This window comes from Onychostoma macrolepis, chromosome 08, assembly GCF_012432095.1.
Source record: "Onychostoma macrolepis isolate SWU-2019 chromosome 08, ASM1243209v1, whole genome shotgun sequence".
Taxonomy (NCBI): domain Eukaryota; kingdom Metazoa; phylum Chordata; class Actinopteri; order Cypriniformes; family Cyprinidae; genus Onychostoma; species Onychostoma macrolepis.
In genome coordinates, this window is record NC_081162.1 from 3149400 (window position 1) to 3169395 (window position 19996).

General features: G+C 36.4%; 1 protein-coding gene across 6 annotated transcripts in view; it reads right to left on the reverse strand.

Moving 5' to 3' along the window:
- Positions 1-19996, reverse strand: part of plch2a (phospholipase C, eta 2a) — a 142967-nt gene that overhangs the window by 58429 nt on the left and 64542 nt on the right. Inside the window, exon 1 of one of the 6 annotated variants that reach the window (XM_058784813.1) lies at positions 13829-14058. The exons of the other annotated variants lie outside the window; for them this stretch is intronic. Coding sequence (XP_058640796.1) covers positions 13829-13871 — 43 coding nt within the window. The 5' untranslated portion in view covers positions 13872-14058. Of the gene's footprint in view, positions 1-13828; positions 14059-19996 lie in introns of those variants that run through there. 6 annotated transcript variants of the gene reach the window in all.

Genomic DNA, 19996 nt, shown 5'->3' on the forward strand with positions numbered 1-19996 from the left:
TATGTGTTCTGTGTTTACTGCTGCTGCATTTATTCTGCTTATGAAGAAAAACAGCTCTCTACGTGAGACTGGTTTGTTGTTACAGGTAGCACTTGTGTATTTGAGCAAAGTATAGAATCAACCGCAAAAAGTATAAAGTATATTTTACTTTGGCACAGTGAGGGATGACCATGATTTTGCCAAGTGTCTGTCAAAAAAAAACCTAGCTTATTAAAACAAATTGGGCTGAAGAAATGTTACACTAACAGACTTCAGTCAGAGTGAAAGTGAAGTGACATACAGCCAAGTATGGTGACCCATACTCGGAATTTGTACTCTGCATTTAACCCATCCAACGTGAACACACACAGCAGTGAACACACACACACCGTGAACACACACCCGGAGCAGTGGGCAGCCATTTATGCTGCGGCGCCCGGGGAGCAGTTGGGGGTTCCGTGCCTTGCTCAAGGGCACCTCAGTCGTGGTATTGAGGTGGAGAGAGCGCTGGACAGTCACTCCCCCCACCTACAATTCTGAGACTCAAACTCGCAACTTTTGGATTACGAGTCCGACTCTCTAACCATTAGGCCACGACTTCCCAGAGTAGCACCGTATTTAATTTTTGACAGAAATGAATGGGGGAGGATTAGAATTGTTGATATGCTCTTTCATTGGATGTAAATAAATAAATAAATAAATGTACAAACATTCCCTGAGAGATTCAGGTTAAGTCCCATGACTCAGCATGTGCCGTGGCTCACTCCCACCCATTAAGCATCTCTGGGATTTGCTGTGTAATCTATGAACAACCTGATCTCACAGAATTCCGTGTAATGTTCATGGACTTAATTAACCCCGAATCTGTGGTGGCATCACGGAATCGCCGAAAATTCCGTGATGGGCTCACAGAAGGCATCAGCCGTGGTCCATGCACGGATTCACTGGTTCAACACCAGCGCTGCATCGGACCACGTAAAAAGAGTGACTCCGATGCAGTTATACTTTCACTAGAGTACCTGACCCCAGCCCTACCCTAAACCTACCCTAAACCTACCCAGTTCTGAACAATAATGATGACGATAAATTTTGATGCCTGTCACTGACTTACATTGGTATCACTTCTGTGAGCCCATCACGGAATTTTCGGCGATTCCGTGATGCCACCACAGATTCGGAGGTTAATTAAGTCCGTGAACATTACACGGAATTCTGTGAGATCATGTTGTCTATGAATGTTATCCTAGATAAAAAAAATGTATGCATTATTTCCTAAAGATCTTGCACTTAGATATTTGGCGAGCTGTGATTTTATGAAGTAGATTCATGTCCTGTCTGGCAAAATTATGATTGGCTTTATTTAGGGGCCTCTTTCTGACATTTCCCAACAGCACAGCAGTAATGACTTTTGGAACTCTTTTACTTCCAAGATCAATACTATTAGAGATACGATTGTAACCATGCAGCCGTCAGCTACAGTATCGCATCAGATAGTGCACTATAGATCCCCTGAGGAACAATTCCACTCATTCTCTACTATAGGAGAGGAAGAATTGTTTAAACTTGTTAAATCATCTAAACCAACAATATGTATGTTAAGTCAAGTCAAGTCACCTTTATTTATATAGTGCTTTTAACAATACAGATTGTGTCAAAGCACTTAACAGTATCAAATTGGAGGATAGAGTGTCAGTAATGTATAATGATAAGATTAAAAACTCAATTTTCTCAATTTTCAGTTAAAGGCATTTCATTATTGAATTCAGAGATGTCATTGTCTAGCTCAGTTTAGTTTAAATAGTATCAATTTATCATGTTCAGTATCATGTTAGACCCTATTCCATCTAAACTACTAAAAGAGGTGCTTCCAAAAGTCATAGATCCTCTTTTGGCTTTTATTAATTTGTCATTGTCATTAGGATATGTCCCCAAAACCTTCAAATTGGCTGTTATTAAGCCTCTCATTAAAAAAACACAACTTGACCCCAAATATCTAGTTAATTACAGACCGATCTCGAATCTCCATTTTCTGTCAAAGATACTAGAAAAGGTAGTATCCTCACAATTATTTTCCTTCTTAGAGAAAAATGGTATCTGTGAGGATTTCCAGTCAGGATTTAGACCGTTTCATAGTACTGAGACTGCTCCCATTAGAGTAGTGAGTTGTTAAAATGACCTGGTCTTATCATCTGATCGTGGTTATATCTCTCTGTCAGTGCTACTGGATCTTAGCGCTGTGTTTGACACTATCGACCACAACTTTCTTTTGAATAGACTAGAAAACTTTGTTGGCATTAGTGGAAGTGCATTAGCATGGTTCAAATCGTACTTATCTGACCGCCATCAATTCGTAGCAGTGAATGAAGAGGTATCATATCGATACAAGTACAGTATGGAGTACCTCAAGGCTCAGTGCTAGGGCCATTACTTTTCATGCTTTACATGTTACCCTCGGGAAATATCATCAGGAAACAAGGTATTAGCTTTCACTGTTATGCTGATGATGCACTAAATTTCTTCGTGGCCTGGTGAAACACACCAAATTGAGAAACAAACGGAATGCATAGTCGATATAAAAAACTGGATGACGAGTAATTTCTTACTGCTAAATTCTGAAAAAACAGAGGTGTTAATTATCAGAACTAAAACCCCCACATGTAATAACTTAGAACACTGTCTAACACTTGATAGCTGCTCTGTAAATTCTTCGTCATCAGTTAGGAACCTAGGTGTGCTATTTGTTAGCAATCTTTCCTTTGACAGCCACGTTTCTAGCATTTGTAAAACTGCATTTTTTCATCTTAAAATATATCTAAATTGAGACCTATGCTCTCAAAGTCAAATGCAGAAATGTTAATTCATGCATTTATGACCTCAAGGTTAGACTATTGTAATGCTTTATTGGGTGGTTGTTCTGCACGCTTGATCGACAAACTACAGTTGGTCCAAAATGCAGCAGCTAGAGTCCTTACTAGAACCAGGAAGTATGACTACATTAGCCCGGTTCTGTCAACACTGCACTGGCTCCCTAATAAACATCGTATAGATTTTAAAATCTCATTAATTACTTATAAAACCCTGGATGGTTTAGCTCCTCAGTACTTGAGGGAGCTCTTATCGCATTATAGTCCTCCACGTTCACTGTGTTCTCAAAACTCTGGCCATTTGATAATACCTAGAATATCAAAATCAACTGCGGGTGACAGATTCTTTTACTATCTAGAGTCCAATCTCTGGAACAATCTACCTAACACTGTTCGGGAGGCAGACACAGTCTGTCAGTTTAAATCTAGATTAAAGTCCCATCTCTTTAACCTGGCTTACACATAACACACTAATACGCTTCTAATATTCAAATCCGTTAAAGGATTGTTAGGCTGCATTAATTAGGTCAACCAGAACCGGGAACACTTCCCATAACACCCGATGTACTTGTTACATCCTTAAGAAGAATGGCATCTACACTAATATTAGTCTGTTTCTTTCTTATTTCGAGGTCACCGTAGCCACCCGATCCAGTCCATATCCAGATCAGATGGTGGATCAGCACCTAGAGATGACCTCTACAGCCCTGAATATCAGCAGAGATCACGACACCTAGATGAGCCCCAGAGACAGATCCCCAGTAAAGACCTTGTCACCTAGACGGCCATCGGGACAAGACCTCAGGAACCAGATGAGTCCTTTACACAATCTGACTGTGTAAAGCATAGAGTGTAAAAAAGATGGACGACGCGTCTCCGCTTCCTTCCATTATAGAAAAGTGAAGCGAATACATCTCAGTATGGCCGCTGCCATCTTGAGTAAATCACGTCATTTGGAGCCCGAGTCTGCGCAGTAGAGATTTGTTTGGAGCCCGAGTCTGCGTAGTAGAGACGTGAGGTGGAGCCGCGGAATCAAACTCCCGCCCAAACTCCTGCAGACCCAATCAACCATAACGACACGCCCCATTTTTATAGCATCAAATTACTAGCTAAAATCAAACTTATCACAAAAACGAACAATTGAACATATATCAGCATGATAACAACTACCTTAAATTACTAAAACCATATTTCGGAAAATTGTATTGGAAGTGTAATTTATTTTTTTATTTTGACTGAAGTCCCATTCGTTTACTTGGAGAGGGCGGGGTTTATGACCTGTACTGCAGCCAGCCACCAGGGGGCGATCAAAGAGCCCGCAGCTTCACTTTTAAGGACGAGTGAGACACACCCGGTGTAAAGTCAGAACTGCTGGTTCGTCTGGCCAGAGGAGAACTGACCCCCCAACTGAGCCTGGTTCTCCCAAGGTTTTTTTCTCCATTCTGTCACCGATGGAGTTTTGGTTCCTCGCCGCTGTCACCCCTGGCTTGCTTAGTTGGGGACACTTCATTTCCAGCGATATCGTCGACTTGACTGCACAGATACTATTTAAACTGAACTGAGCTGGACGATGACATCACTGAATTCAATAATGAAATGCCTTTAACTGAAAATTGAGTGTTTAATCTCAAGTTTCCTATTTTGATATTGGAAAGTTGCTTTGACACAATCTGTATTGTTAAAAGCGTTATATAAATAAAGGTGACTTGACTTGACTCTTCAGGAAAGAAAAAAAAAAAAACTTCAGAGAACAAACAAAGAACACACACATGACGGCTCATCTATTTTAAACACATCTCCATAGGTAATTATATATGCTAGACCTATGAACAAAATCAGGCAAATATGAAACTATTAGATCTCAAGGAGCAATATCAAATGCATAGGCATGTCATCACAATGCTCACTTACACATAGACGTTTGGACAATAAATTCAGTCTGTTTGTGGCTTCTGATCTTACTGAAGGTGTGCAGGCCTGTGTTTGTGAGACTGTGAGTTTGGGTTGCCACATTAAACCAAGATGCCACACTTTACATGTCTACCTGTGACTACAGCTCACAGCACTAACAGAGTAAAAAAACATGTACAAACACCAGCATGTTTCACTGTCTTCAGCATAAAAGCACACCTCCCACATGCAGCTAGCTTTGTCTCTGCAAGAGCAATCTTTTCTGCCATATTTTAGAAAAAGCGCAAATCAAATCTCACCATATCAGCAAAGCACAAAAGGTTTTTAGTATTCATTATGCGCCAAAATTTCATACTGTCATTTCGACATATAAGAAGGGACTACATTTCTCTTTAAATGGCCTGTACAATTCCATGTACCTTAGTTGCAAAGGCAGACATCTAGTAGTACCCTCGATATTGCTGCATAAAAAAAAAAAAAAAAAGGTAACACTTTATTTTGATGGTCCCTTTTGAACATTCTTTTGACACTAAGTAATGTTGCAACTACATGTCAACAAACTCTCATAAGATTATTAGTATGTCTGCTTCATATCTACTAACTCCTTATTGTGTTGGTCTTCCAACAGATATTCTACTGACTATAAGTAACTTTGCAAGAACGTGTCAACTTAATCTAACCCTAACCCTACCAGTCAACTAATACACTACTAACACTCTAATGAGTTTGTAGTCATGTTGGTGCAACATTACTTATAGTCAATAGAATGTGTTAAAGGGACCATCAAAATGAAGTGAAACCAAAAAAGATTACATCTATACATGAAGCTGAAGAGTAGCTTGAACAGAGGAATCACAGAGCCTTTCAAATAAAATAACAGGAACTCAATCATTATTAAAATAATGGTTATAATAAAAAATATCAATAATAGCAGCACAGGAGCTTCAAATACAATTGAAGAAGATTAACTATTTGATTGACTAGAATTTAGAGGTAAAATCTTTAAAAAAAAAAGAAGAAGAAGAAGAAGAAGAAGAAGAAGAAGAAGGCCTCTGCTCTCCACTGTCAAATTTAATGACACCATCGCTCAGGTACAAAACCTCTTCCTCTTCCCTACCAGAGAGAGACGTTAATATTAACGGCGCAAATATTAAGGCGCAAAATCACTCTCTAGATCATTCTCATTCACCATTCCTGGCTGGTGGAACGATCTTCCCACCTCTATCCGGAATGCTGGATCCCTGTCAATCTTCAAGCAACAACTGAAAACTCATCTCTTTCGACAGCACTTGACTTCATCCTAAACCTAAAAAAAAAAAAAAAAAAAATAAAAAAAAAAAAAAAAATAAATAATTATCTTTACTTATTCCTTCCTTTGGTAGTTTGTATTTATTTGAACAATGCCTGAGACTTGGTGTTGCAAGCACTTCGTATGTCTGATTGCCTCTTCAAGATTAATCCCCTATGTATTCCCCAATTGTAAGTCGCTTTGGATAAAAGCGTCTGCTAAATGACTAAATGTAAATGTAAATGTAATATTAGGCAGGATAAGCTGAATAGAGCTTGATCTCCTCAAAGTACAACAGAAGAGGCAGTTCAGTGTGAAGTAATCAAGGAAAAAGCTCAAAGAACCATCGAAGAAAGTGTTAGAGTTCTCAAAAGTTGAACAGTCTTTTGGTTAAGTGATGCTTCTCACCTCTAACATCTTTTAAGCTGGGTATTTGCAGACTATAGATGCCTGAAGTGGTATTCAGATGCCATTGCCTGACATCCTCTCCACTGAGGAATTTCTCTCAGAGACATTCTAATGAAATACTTGTGTGAGGTCTTCAAAAGCTGTATCTCAGGATAGGCAAACAAATAAATGGAAGCAGCATGCTATGAGAGAGAGTTGTTGTCAAGACTGAATGTGCTGCTCTCGATCTAATTTAAACCTTGGTGTCACAATGGTTTTGAATTTGGATTTGACTTTAACCTTTTATACATTTGCTCAAATCCCATTTGTACTTAGAACTTTCATTTTCACAGAGGAATACACAATATATAACTGATATTTTTTGGTAGAAGAACCACATCTCTAATCTGGAAAATGACGTGACACCAGCTTGAACTTTCACAGCAATTAAGTCTATAATTTCGAGCATAGAGTATTTCTTCACAGTGTCCTAACCTTGTACATGCTAAACAACTAATGTTACAGCTTAGGGAGACTCTGGGTAAAAACCTTGTCTACACAGCTTATCCTTGCCAAGCCCTTTTAACGTTGACAGGAACTTATAGGGGAAGGTACAAAGAATTGTGTTTAAAGATACCTCGTTTATTTGCATTTATGCCATGGTCTGTCTGAATACTCGACATCATTAATTAATAATAATAATTCTGATTGGCTGGCAGGTGTTGATTAAATTTGTTTAACTGCACAGGTAGTTCCAGGTCAGTTTAATCATGTTCTATATTAATGCGCTTCCTATAAACATTGGTAACCATATTAACATACAGTGACAGTTGAATAGTAATACAGACGAAAATAACCATCATTTTTATCGTTCCGGTCAAATATTGCAGCGCAAATATTATTAACATCTTTAATATGTGAATGCTGGCAAATGACCATGGCATAAACGGGATAATCAACGGCTAGCTGTGCATTAAACGATTTGAATGCACGACGTGGAGGCGAAGAACCACCCGACGCGCAGCTCTGTGCCTCCACAAAGTTGATTGGTTGATTATCCCTTACTTACAGTGAGTGTCCCTAAACTACTGGATATATCTTTCAGAGATTCAATCCCATGGACCTTGCAAATATTGGCAAATCCACTGACAAATTCGGATTCAGAAGAGGCCTGTAGTAGCCTTAAAACCTGAAAACATAACTTTGTTTCCTGGCAAGCTGGTAAAAACATACCAAGTTTGACCCCTAAAAATTGCTTAAAGTCACCCAATCAATTTGTATTTTGCCACCTAGAGAAAGTATTTGCCATTTTTGAGTGCAGTATGTATCAAGCAGTCCGTAGATGGTCCGTGGGCGAATCTAAAGCTGAGACTAGTCCCCCTGAGACATGTTCAGAGATGAAAGTTAAGCAGCACAGTTTGTTGTCGAACCTCAGAATTAAATACAGTGCCCAATGGTTGTTAGTAACACAGTGATGTCTCGTGTGTTTATGGAGCAAAGCTATCTCCATTGTATAACAAGTAATTTTACTCTTCATACCTTCTCATGGTGATCATGCTCTCAACAAGTGGGACAATCCAGCAACAATTACACACCAATATCCTCTCATAGTATGTCTAATAAACAACTTTCTCATGGGGGATTTTAATAAAAATTGGATTGATAAAAAGGGTAGAAAAAAATTAAAGGAGATTACTCAGAAATTAAATTTTATTCAAATGATTGAAAAAACAACTCGGATTACCAAGACATCTCAAACGCTTATTGATTTCGTTTTTACTAACAAAGCTGACCGTATCGGTAAAGTTTATAATTAAATAACAGGTCTTTCTGATCATAATTTAACATTAGTTGCAAGGAAATTGTCAAAAGCGCGTTACCGAAAATTAAATAAAGTTGATATTAATGAATCTGTAGTTTATATCCCCAGGAAAGATGTGGAGAGGTTTGATAATGAAATAAGAAGTGTAAATTGGTTTGAAATGGTAGATGATAAAGATAGTAGTGCAGCTTCTAGTGAGCTGATAAAGAGGTTTCAACAGTTCGTTTTAAAATATTCTAAAGGAAAAAAGGTAAAGCCTAAGGGCAAAATTCCTTTACCTTGGTTAAATGATAATCTATGGAAATTGATGAGAACTCGAGATTCAGCATTAAAAAAGTCCCATAAAACGGGACTTAAAACTGATCGCTTGATCTATAATGGACTTCGAAATAAAGTCACTCAACAGCTAAGACAAGCAAAAGCAAAACATTTTTTGAATATAATTAAACAAGCAAAGGGTAATTCTAAACAACTTTGGCAAACTATAGATAAATTAACTGGAAAGATGCAAACTAAGAGTGGAATAATAGAGTTGAAAATAGATGACGAAAACAATAGGGATGGTCTAACAGTCTCAAATTATTTTAATAATTATTTTATTGATTCAGTGAATGAAATTGTCCAACATGCTTCTGGATTGCCTTATCCTTGCTCATCACCTCAGCCCTCCACTTACGATTATGAGTTTTTGCATTTTGAACACATTGATTATTCTAAAACGGATAAAATAATAAAATCTTTATCCAACTCAAAAGCTAAGGATTTCTGGGGACTTGATAGCTCTCTCATTAAAAAACATAGGGAGATTTTAATACCAGCTATTACATATATTGTGAATAAATCTATTGATGAGAGTATCTTCCCCAGTGTCTTTAAAACAGCAGTTATAACCCCAATTTATAAATCTGGAAGTAAAAATGAAGTACGTAACTACAGACCTATTAGTATATTACCTGTAGTTTCTAAAATTCTTGAGAAAGCCATTATAGAGCAGCTAATTGATCACTTAGACTGTAATAATTTGTTGCACTCCATGCAGTTTGGATTTAGACGTAACCATTCCACCGATGCAGCTTGCTGTTATCTGATAGAAAACATAAAGGCTAACTTGGACAGAGGGGGCACGGTGGGGGCCGTGTTTTTGGACTTGCGAAAAGCCTTCGACACGGTAAACCACCGTGTCCTTCTGTCTAAGCTTTCTAAGTATAATCTATCCATGGAGACATTGCATTGGATACAATCGTATCTTTTAAATCGGATGCAATGTGTGAGGGTAAATAATGCATTGTCCTCTCTGAAGCCCGGTACAACTGGAGTCCCGCAAGGATCAATCCTGGGACCATTGTTGTTCAGTATTTACATCAATGATCTTCCGGATGTGTGTAAGGGCATAGACATCATCATGTACGCAGATGATGTCGTCATCTACGTACATGGGAGGGATAAGGAGCAAGTAGCCATTAAATTGTCCTTAGTCATGGACAAAATAAGTAATTGGCTTAAATCTTCTTGCTTAACATTAAATATTGAAAAAACTGTTGGAATGTATTTCGTTAAGTCTAATAAGGTTAAAGATATGCCTAACATCTATGTTAATGGACAAAAAATTAACATTGTGACAGAGATAAAATATCTAGGTGTCCATTTGGACCAAACTCTGAGTTTTAAAAAACATATTAAAAGACTGTGCAACTGTATTAAATATAATATTTCCACCTTTAGACATATTAGGAATAGTTTGACAACTGAAGCATCTTTCATGTATTTTAATGCCATGATTTCTTCACATATTACTTATTGTTTGTCCTGTTGGTCTCAGGCCAACGTGACCACACTTAAACCGCTTAGATCAGTTTATAATCAGGCGTTAAAGGTGCTTGACAGAAAAGCCCCTCGCTATCATCACTGCAATATTCTCAGTAAATATAAAATATTAAGTTTTGACTCTTTAATTCGATATACAAATCTAAGAACTGTTTTTAAAATTATTAATAATATTGCTCCACCCTCAATGAAAAAAATCATAAAACTTTATTCTGAACAAACAAGCCGAACATCTCGCTCCACTGCTCACAGAAACTGTGCTGTCCCGAAAAATTCTCTGCCTTTGCACAGACAGCCTTCTCATTTAAAACCATTAAACAATGGAATCAACTTCCAGACAGTTTAAAGTTGTCTGTAGATTTGAATAATTTCTCTCGAAACTTAAAGAAATATATCCTTGATAATCAGCTGTGTCAGCATCAGTACACTTAAAGTTTATAAATGTAATATTGAAGTAAATGTTTTTTGACTATGTTGTATATATTTTATGTTGTGATGGTTTTTTGATTAGTTTTTCATTTGAACATTTGATTGGTTTTAAATGATCACTGTTCAATTAATATTGCATGTATTTCTTAGTATTATTGACAGTTATTTGTAATGTAATGTTTTTATAGTATGTGTACCTGCCCGGGGACTGCAGATGGAAATTAGCATTGCTAACTCTGGTACAAAGCATCTTTTCGTAAGATTAATGTTTTTTGTACATTGTCCCTGATAAATAAATAAACTAACAAACTAACAATAAGACTAGTATTAGGTAAGCTTATTCTTTAGACCTTGGGATCTTAAAAATGTTGTATCTTTAGGGGCTATCTTGGTTACACTTTATTTCGATAGTCCACTTTAGACATTCTACTAACTATAAGTAACTTTGTAACTACATATCAACTACACGTCAACTAATTCTCATTAATTTGCAATTACATGTCTACTAACTCTCAGAGTAGACTGTTAGGGTAGGTTTAGGGTTAGTAGAATAAATTGACATATACTTGCAAAATTTGTTATAGTCAGTATGTTGTATGTTGCGGACACATCAAAATAAAGTGTTAGAAGATATTAAGCAGACAGTCTACTAATACTCTAATAGCTGCTAGTTGACATGTAGTTGCAAAGTTACTTACTGTTAGTACAATGTCTAAAGTGAATCGATCGAAAAAAGTTTTACCGCTATCTTTAGTGCTGTATCAGTATAGACAAAAGGTGAAGGTTTTATTGAGATGTGGAGGTTTTCTTATGTTAAGTTGCTTGGTTTAAACTCAAGTTCAGTTCCGTCCACTAACCCCCAAAGTCTTTTTTTTGTTAACAGTCAGAGTATATATCTGTCACCAACTTCAATACAACTGTGCATACTTGAGGCAGCTGTTTATCACTCTAGACATGACTCAGTGTTTGTGATGTTTTTGTCCCTTTGTTATTACTACCAAATCTTAACACACACAAACTTGTGCTTCTGTCTTCCATGGATGAATTACAAGAGATTCAGGATTCAAACTGCTCTCTAAAAGAAAGATTTTGCTTAGACAAGCAACCATAAGAAATGCATTATATTAAAACAGGTGAATTGTATGTCATCAGTAGAAGTTCACTTCCGCTTGCTAGGCTAGATTACTTTTTCACCAATAGTGAACTGTGAAAAGGTGTCCATATGAAGCTACTCTAGACCATCTTTGCAAGGAAATAATTCAATAGTGCTTACCCAAGTTTCAAAAACAGCTTTCACACCAACCAAACAAACCAAGCTCTGACATCAAACTGACTTGAGTGCACAACAAAATCTCTAGTGTGGAAACACCATGACAGTCCTAAAATCCCATGTGATCAATTATTTGAAAAAAATATGTCTACAGATTTCAAATGAAAACATAAATGCAAGAAACAGAATACTGCATGTGCTGCCACAGTGAGATGTACTGCAAAATAACAAGTTTAACATTTTATGGTTTTATGGTTTATAGACCTTCAAAAGGAAAACACAATCGTGTTTGAAAAGCCGTCAGTGATGGAAGCATAATCGGAGAAACCCAGAGTCCATAAGCAGCTTGTGTTTTTCAGACTGGAGTCACGCCATGAACACAGTGTGCAGATGCAGCTGACAGGAAGCTGGCAAGGGCCACAGGTACACGCTAAGAAATCTTGAGAACGCATGACAGTCGGATATGAAGCAGTGGGTTTGCATTGACAAGATGAAGGGTGCTCTAAACTTCAGGATGTCAGAGCACTTCTATTTTGGATTGGTTTTGTGGAAGGCGATGATGCATGCAGTATTCTTTAAGCTAGTTTTCATAGTGTGCACTATTAGGCATCACAGGTAGGCAACCGTGAAACACTGCAGTCGCAACAGTGCAGTAAAATGAGAACAATCCAATAGTATCAACACTCTATTGTCAACTACAATATGCAACCCAGAGTGATTTTATTCAATTTGACTCTTTCTTTCTGAGGTTTTCTCACACTGGTCTTGAGCTAGTTTGTTCTTAAGGTAATTTAAAACAAAAGAGGCCTAATTATTACAATTATAATAAAAAAATATGGTTGCACTACACTGATTAATTCAGATTATTTAACAAGTTTGATTGCAATTGCTATTATGTTAACAATTCCAATTATGATCCCAATTACACTTATGCTTATGTATGATTACGTTTTTAATTTTGATTACAATTAATTTTGCGGTTATGTTTTTCCTATTACACTTATGATTTCTATTGCAATTACAATTGCTATTACAGTAACAATTCCAATTACATTTTTGGTTATGATTATGTTTATAATTTCAATTTTGATCATTCTTGTGATTACATTTGCAGTTATGCTTTTGATTAGTACTGTTAATAATTATGCCTATGCTTATTATTGCTATTATGCTTACTCTAATTACGTTTTCAATTAACAATCAAGACCTCCCTGAGATGTCATTAGATGACCATTGTTGCACACAGATGTGACGTACAGTAACTGCAAACTCAGCTTGTCTAGGAAACTGCTTGCTTTGTTAAACGTATCTCTGAAAAGCCCTGAATAAATCAGTTCTTTTATTTCTCCCAAACTGATTTTCACTTGCTTTGCGGTTGCCTTTGGTTTTCATATTCCTATGGTGATGTAATTAAACTGATATTGCAGCATTCTTTTGCACAGAAACAACACATATCATCCCTCATCTCATGCTTTAAGCAGTACAGTCATCAGATCTCTACCCAATATAAAACCACTTTCATTCAGTAAGCAACTTTGGGAGTTGGGAGAAAATTACATAATCTCAAACACTGGCGCTGTAAATAATGTTTTTGTCAGTTAACCTAGAAATGTGCTTTATGTGGTAAAATCGAACTGGTTTATTTAAAGTCAGAAATATTTAATATGCCTGAATCAAGTTTCAATAATAAAAGCATTCAAGGGCCACATCAGGTAAAAATAGCTCTTTAAGCCTGCACATGTTCACTTTTTACAGTGCACCCACAGAACATTCAGAGCCACTGAATGTTTTTGGCAATTAAACAGTGCAAATAAAATCATACACACAATGTTATAGCATATTTACAGAGCCTTTATGGTGTGAACCACAGGGACATTATGAGATAAAAATAGAGAAATTACACTGAAGACAAAAATCCTCCCATGAGAAAGAGAGAGGTGTACACAAGAACTCCTACTTAAAAACATCCACCGTTCTTTCATTTCTCATTTGCCTTGTTTAATTGAAATCTCTCTTTTTGTTCTCAGAAGAAATAACAGAATGTGAAAGCTTACCTTTCTCCGGACTAAGACTCCTAATATTGCTAAAATCCTCCATAATTCAAACTGAGAAGCCTCCATGTGCTAACAATAGGTGGCGAGATGTGTGCCGCTCTTCAGGAGAACAATCCCATGAGCTGCTTTTCCAGATGAGAACGGCTGAATACTCATATTCTTGTGTCTCATCCTAAAGATGGGGAACCAAAGCACCTGATCCTGTCTTTCTGCTTTGATTCTTTGCTTTGCTTCTCCCTCCCTTTCTTTATCTCTCTCTGCCTCCTCCTCCCTCTCATCCAGCGCTCTTTCCCTCCACTCGCGGCTGAGAGTACAAGAAGAGCCCGCTCAGAGAGCAGAGCCACGTGTGCGGCCGCTTCAGTGCTGCCTTATCACCTTAAAAAACAATGCTGGGAAACAAGTGAGTAATTTAAGATAGAGGACCAAGGAAGGGCCAGTAAACTTAAATGGCAAGAGAAAGAAAGACAAAGAGAGACGGAGTAGCATGAGGTGATGGTGATTTGCAGAAGCGGAGTGTCTCTGTCTTCATCTCATATTTTATTCAGCAGTGCTCTGCTCAGGGAGAGTGAATGGGTGCGTCTGCAAAGGGAAGAAAGCTTCAGAAACACTGAGGTGAAGGGAAACCAGGGACACGGAAGAATGTGAAAAGAAAGGGAAGAAGTGAAGACTGAAGGAACAGGAAAGGAATTTTAGGACAATTCCATCATCCTCATGCTGTTCTAAAACTTTTTTTTCTTTTCCCAAAACAGGGTTATTTTAACTAAAACTAAAATTAAAACAGTTAAAAAAATTGTACTTGAAAGAAAATAAACATTAACTGAAATAAAATAAAATATGAAAAAAAAAAACATTTTTTTTTTTTTTTTAATTTCAGCTAGCAGCCAAGGCAACATTTCTGTTTTTAATTTAGTTTAACTTAATTTACTAAAATAACTAAAAGTAAAGAAAAAATATATATAATAATATAATATAATATATTATTATATATATATATAACATTCTATATAATTATAATATTAAATATATTCCTTTTCTTTAGTTTTAGTTATTTTTGTACATCCACACATTACTAAATACTAAAATAATACCTCAGTGCTACTAAAATAACAGTAAGCATGTGTTTTGTAGCCAAATGCAGATGCACCAGTTTGAATATTATGAAGAGAGGGAAAGATTATCAATGAACAACTATTTGAATTTCATATGGATTCAAAAGGCTTGGAATTTAGTGCTACTTTAATATTTTTACTGTCATTTTTGTAACCTGACAGACAAGGTGAACTGTCATCAAATAGGGGAAAAAAATACTTTTCTTATGTTTTGTTCTTGGAAGAAAAAAGTTATAAAAGTTTGAAATGACAAGTAACTCATGACAGAATTATCATTCTTGCTTTAAGTAAATGAAACAACTGCAAAAGCTTGGCAAAACTTCATGAAATGACAAAAGTATGTACAGAATAAGTTCTTTAAAGCACATCAAAGATGTTTTCCCTGAATGGCATGACAATGAGACTCATTGTCACTTAAGTACTTTAGGAGTTGATAATGCTTTTTTGTCTGCTAAACATGGGCTGGAAGCAACATATAAAAGCTTCTCAGACAATAGAGGAAAAAAAACTCACTTTCAGTATTTGAAACATCAATGCACTTATGATGCAATGATGCGTGATACAGAGGGCATCAAGAAACAAATCACTTGTACAGTTTTGCATAATCCATCACATTTGATTGAACAATACAATAAAAGCTGCCGGTTGTTTGTCTCTCCCTTACAGAAGATGGAGACAAACTGATTTTTAATTCAATTGTATGTCATTATTAAAGTGGTTTAGAACATTAATCTTTTTGTGTGGGGTGACATTTATTGCATTGGATGTCATGAGCATTTTTTTTAAATGCCAGAAACTTAAAAGTAGATTGAAAATTAGATTCTGTATTTACATTTAACTGTTATTGGAGCCACATATTCTGCAGCTTAAAAGTTAGGAATACAAATTTTTAACACTTGAAGCATGCATATTTAATGCATTACAGAATAATTTACTTTATAATGCATTCGTAATTCTTTATAATACACATTATTAAGCTGTGTGTTCTAGTAAAAACATAATTAAAAATGGCAATAAATTCATTATGGGATGTATCGTGCATTGGATAAATTTAAAGGTGTAATCATGATTAGGTACTATAATTACTATACTATAATATTACTATACTAAATAATGCTATACTAAACTATTAAAATACTTTAATGTTCTATAATTATGAATATAATTGTTCCTAAAGATATTTAATGTATTACAAAGTGCACTTTAAGACATGTAGCTCCAGAATGCACTATATATACTGACTTTAATAACAGCATTGACAGAAGTAACTTTTGTTCTTTCCAAGTACAATTGTGTTTTTATAAAATGTAATTATCTGCATGCCATAGAAATCTGGCATGACAGCCAAGAAAAAGCATTGACATATTTTATCCTGTCATGACAACCATATAGTAAAAAAGACCTCCTAACAAACAGCACTTAGATCTTATCAAAGGCAATCATTTTGCCTCCTTCTGAGATATTATCACCAAAGCTTTATCCAGCATGAAGCACAAACAGAAGACTGATCCCATACGTTACATGTGACTGGCTACCTAGAATAGGGTACAAAAATGACTTAAAGCATGGCATTGGATGGTGTCAGGAAAAAGACATTGACTCAGAAATCCCCAAAATTGCAATTAATCACAAGAACAGAATTAACGTATTTTTGACTGCTACTACTTTTAAATGGACCCAGAATGCGTGGATGCATTTATGCTAAAGATGGAAAGCAAAGCCCAGGAGAAGTGCAGTAAGAGTGTGCGGCTGCGTTCAGGAGCTGTCCGTGGTTCTGACAGCTCCAGCAGTCTGCCTATGGGAATCACCCTTAGCTCAGAGAAAGTAGGTCAGAAGAGACCAACAGAAAGGAACAGGCACGCAGTACTGAACTGGACCATCTGTGCGTTGAAAACACCTCTTTGCATGGCTCTTAGTTAACTCAACTGATGACAAACGCTTTCGACTAAATGCACTGTACAAAATTAATGTGTTACGTTTCATTTTAATTACGCAAAATCTGAAAAGGCACTTGAACTATCCAGGCCTATTGTGGCAAAACTCAAAAAACATACTTATTCATACGAAATGATGCAGTTTCTAGTTGAAATGAACACTAGAGGCAGTAAAACTGATAACTTTTATTCCTTTCCGCACAGAGTATGATTTACAGGGCCAGAGTTTCGATTAAAAAAGCCTAATTTTCGCACAATTCATTGCACAATTTTAAGTTATGACTTCAAAACAATTTTAACATGCGGTGAGATTTGAAAACTGATACTTTTGATGTTAGCTTCACATATACAGCTTCATATGTTTATATGTATGGGTTTTCTGATGTAGTAGGTCTGCTCTGAAGCTCACCCGATACGGAGTTGCGCTTGAGATGTGAAGTGCTTCGATATGAATCCTGTGAAACTACGGTTCGACAAAACAGTTCAAACTCGTGTATAAGGAAGTTAAAATAGCACGGTTGCATCAGCGAATGTTTTTTTATATCACTTTTGCATTTGTCAACACTATCAGGTAGGTTTAGGGTTGGGTTTGGTGGAGGGGGAATGTCATTTTTAACTTTTAGCAACACTCACCTGAAGCATACCTGAAGCAACGTAATAAATACAAATATATTGAACACCTTTTAGTGTCACTCACTAGACATTTTACTTTGAGACTGCTGCGAAACGTGCAGCAAGGTACGTAATATTGGTGTTGCCATAACATTGCCACAAAAACATATTTTTAATGCGCCTGTTTACACTTGAAACATTCACTAGAATTCTATTTGCATGACAATTGCATTACAATACAATATTTTAAAGGTAAATATTATATGTGGTGTTTTCTAAGGCAAGAATCACTATTATTATTGTTCATACTCAGGATTATCCATAACCACTGGCATGCAGCAGTCACGAATGATACCTGAAGTTGTGTGGTGTGTTGGCTATTACTTTTTCAAGTTATTGGATTTATCAAAAATATCCCATAGACTTAGGGCCAGATTTTCTAACAGCCAGCGCAAACCCTTTTTTGGCGTTAAAAAACTACTGTCAGGATTTACTAAAGACACACATGAAAAGGCATGGACAAGTCTTTTTTTTTTTGCAATTGCATATGCATTTGGAGGAGTTTCCCTTTCAGACATAAAATTATGAGAGTAGAGTATTTAAATGAACACACAATGATTTACTAAGTGTTGCAAGTTTACTGGTATTTGTACCATTTGTAACACCCAAAAAAGGTGTTTTAACCCATTTTGTGCCTGTGTTGTTAGTAGATTACATTCACGTTTATCATCCACTCTGCTTGTTTGCGGTATGCTAATTTGCGCTGCTCTTGGTGGATTGCGTTAGTCATTATGGAAATGAGTGGACAGCTTCTGTGTTCTTTAATCTGTGCATTGTCAGTATATCACCTGCATGCCTTTCCACTCCCACCAGTGCGTTTATGGGATTGTGCTCTCACGCGTATTTTCTCTGTTTGGTAAATCAAAATGTCATTGTCTTGTGGTGGGCTTTTAACTTTGAAAAAAAAAAAGAGAAAAAAGTCTAGTTTCCTAAAATACTACCTATCAAAAAAAAAAAAAAAAAACTGTTCAAATGTTCTTAAATTCCAGTAATCCTCATCTCATTTCAGAGGCCATTTCTAAATCCGTTGAATCTGAATTGGGTATTACCTCCTCCATGCAGTTTGAATCTATCTATGATAGACATGAGTGTGTGCTAAAGTCGTCACTGTTGGATCCTATAGGTTCACAGCCTCTGGTACAGGAAGATAAGGGATGAAGAAAAGTGAAAAGAACAGATAAGAGAACAATGGCGTCCTTCACCAGGTCGATTTTATCTTAAGCTTAGATTCAGTTTCTGTAGGAAAGGGGTCAACCCACTTCTTTTCCAAAACCACCAAAATGAGACACATTTGCTAACAGCCTGACCCGTATTTCCCCCAGTGCAGAAAAGCTGTATAATGAGCAGGTAAAGTGCCTCCGGCTGGCTATGTTGTAATATTTATATGAGTTCCACGGAAGCTGATACAGCTGATAAACTACAGACGAAGACAAAATACGCTCAGTGTTCAGGATAAATAAAAATGATCCAATATAACCCAGTGCTTGTCCCCAGGCACTGGGGTTAAATTAAACAGGTTCTTTAGATTAATATTCATCTCAATTCTTTGTATATGCTTGTCATGCATATATATACTGCACAACAAAGGAAACAAGATACTGTATGAATAATGGAAAGATATGAACCTGTTTAACAATTTTAATATAATATAAACTCATGTGATTTTTATGTATAGTATTTATTAATATTTTTATTATTTGATTTCATTTAATTTTAATGTTTTAATTTTAATTTAAAAATTTTAAACTATCATTTAAATGTAAATATTTTATATACACACATGAATACACATTGACCCTAGATGGATGGATGATCAGAGACAGCGGTCACACACTGAAGGGCAAGGGTCTGGTCTTGTGCCTGCATCACAAGAGAATGAGGCTTGGCCGGGCAGCGCTGCTCTGCCCAAGCACTTCCTTTGATGGACAAGAGCTCAGAGAGAAATGTCCTCTGGGGCTTGAATAGTTTCGGCCACAGAGCTGGGATCAGCTAGCAGACCTGTGAAGATCTGCACTGACAGAATAAGGTAATATTCCTGTGAGCAAAGATCGAAAACAAGAAAGACGTGGAGGATCAAAAGGTAAAAATGGAAATATGGACAGAGTAAGAGAAGAGATTTTTGGACATGACGCTAAATGCATCTCAAGTTTGAGCTATATTCATTAGTTAATTGAAGTTAACTGTTAACTTCATTTTTATTTAACAGAATCACCCTCATGTCGTTCCAAACCTGCTTTCTTCTGCAGAACACAAAAGAAGAAGTTTTGATCATTTTAGTAACCAACATTTTTGGAATGTTCTACTACCACTGATGATTCTATGGACAAAGATATCTTTTATGTTCCAAAAATATAGAAAATAGAAAATTAAAGAGTTTTGGAATGATGTGAGGATGAGTAATTCACATATTGTGTCTCTTCAAAACATGAATAAATCAACAGCACAAACCATAC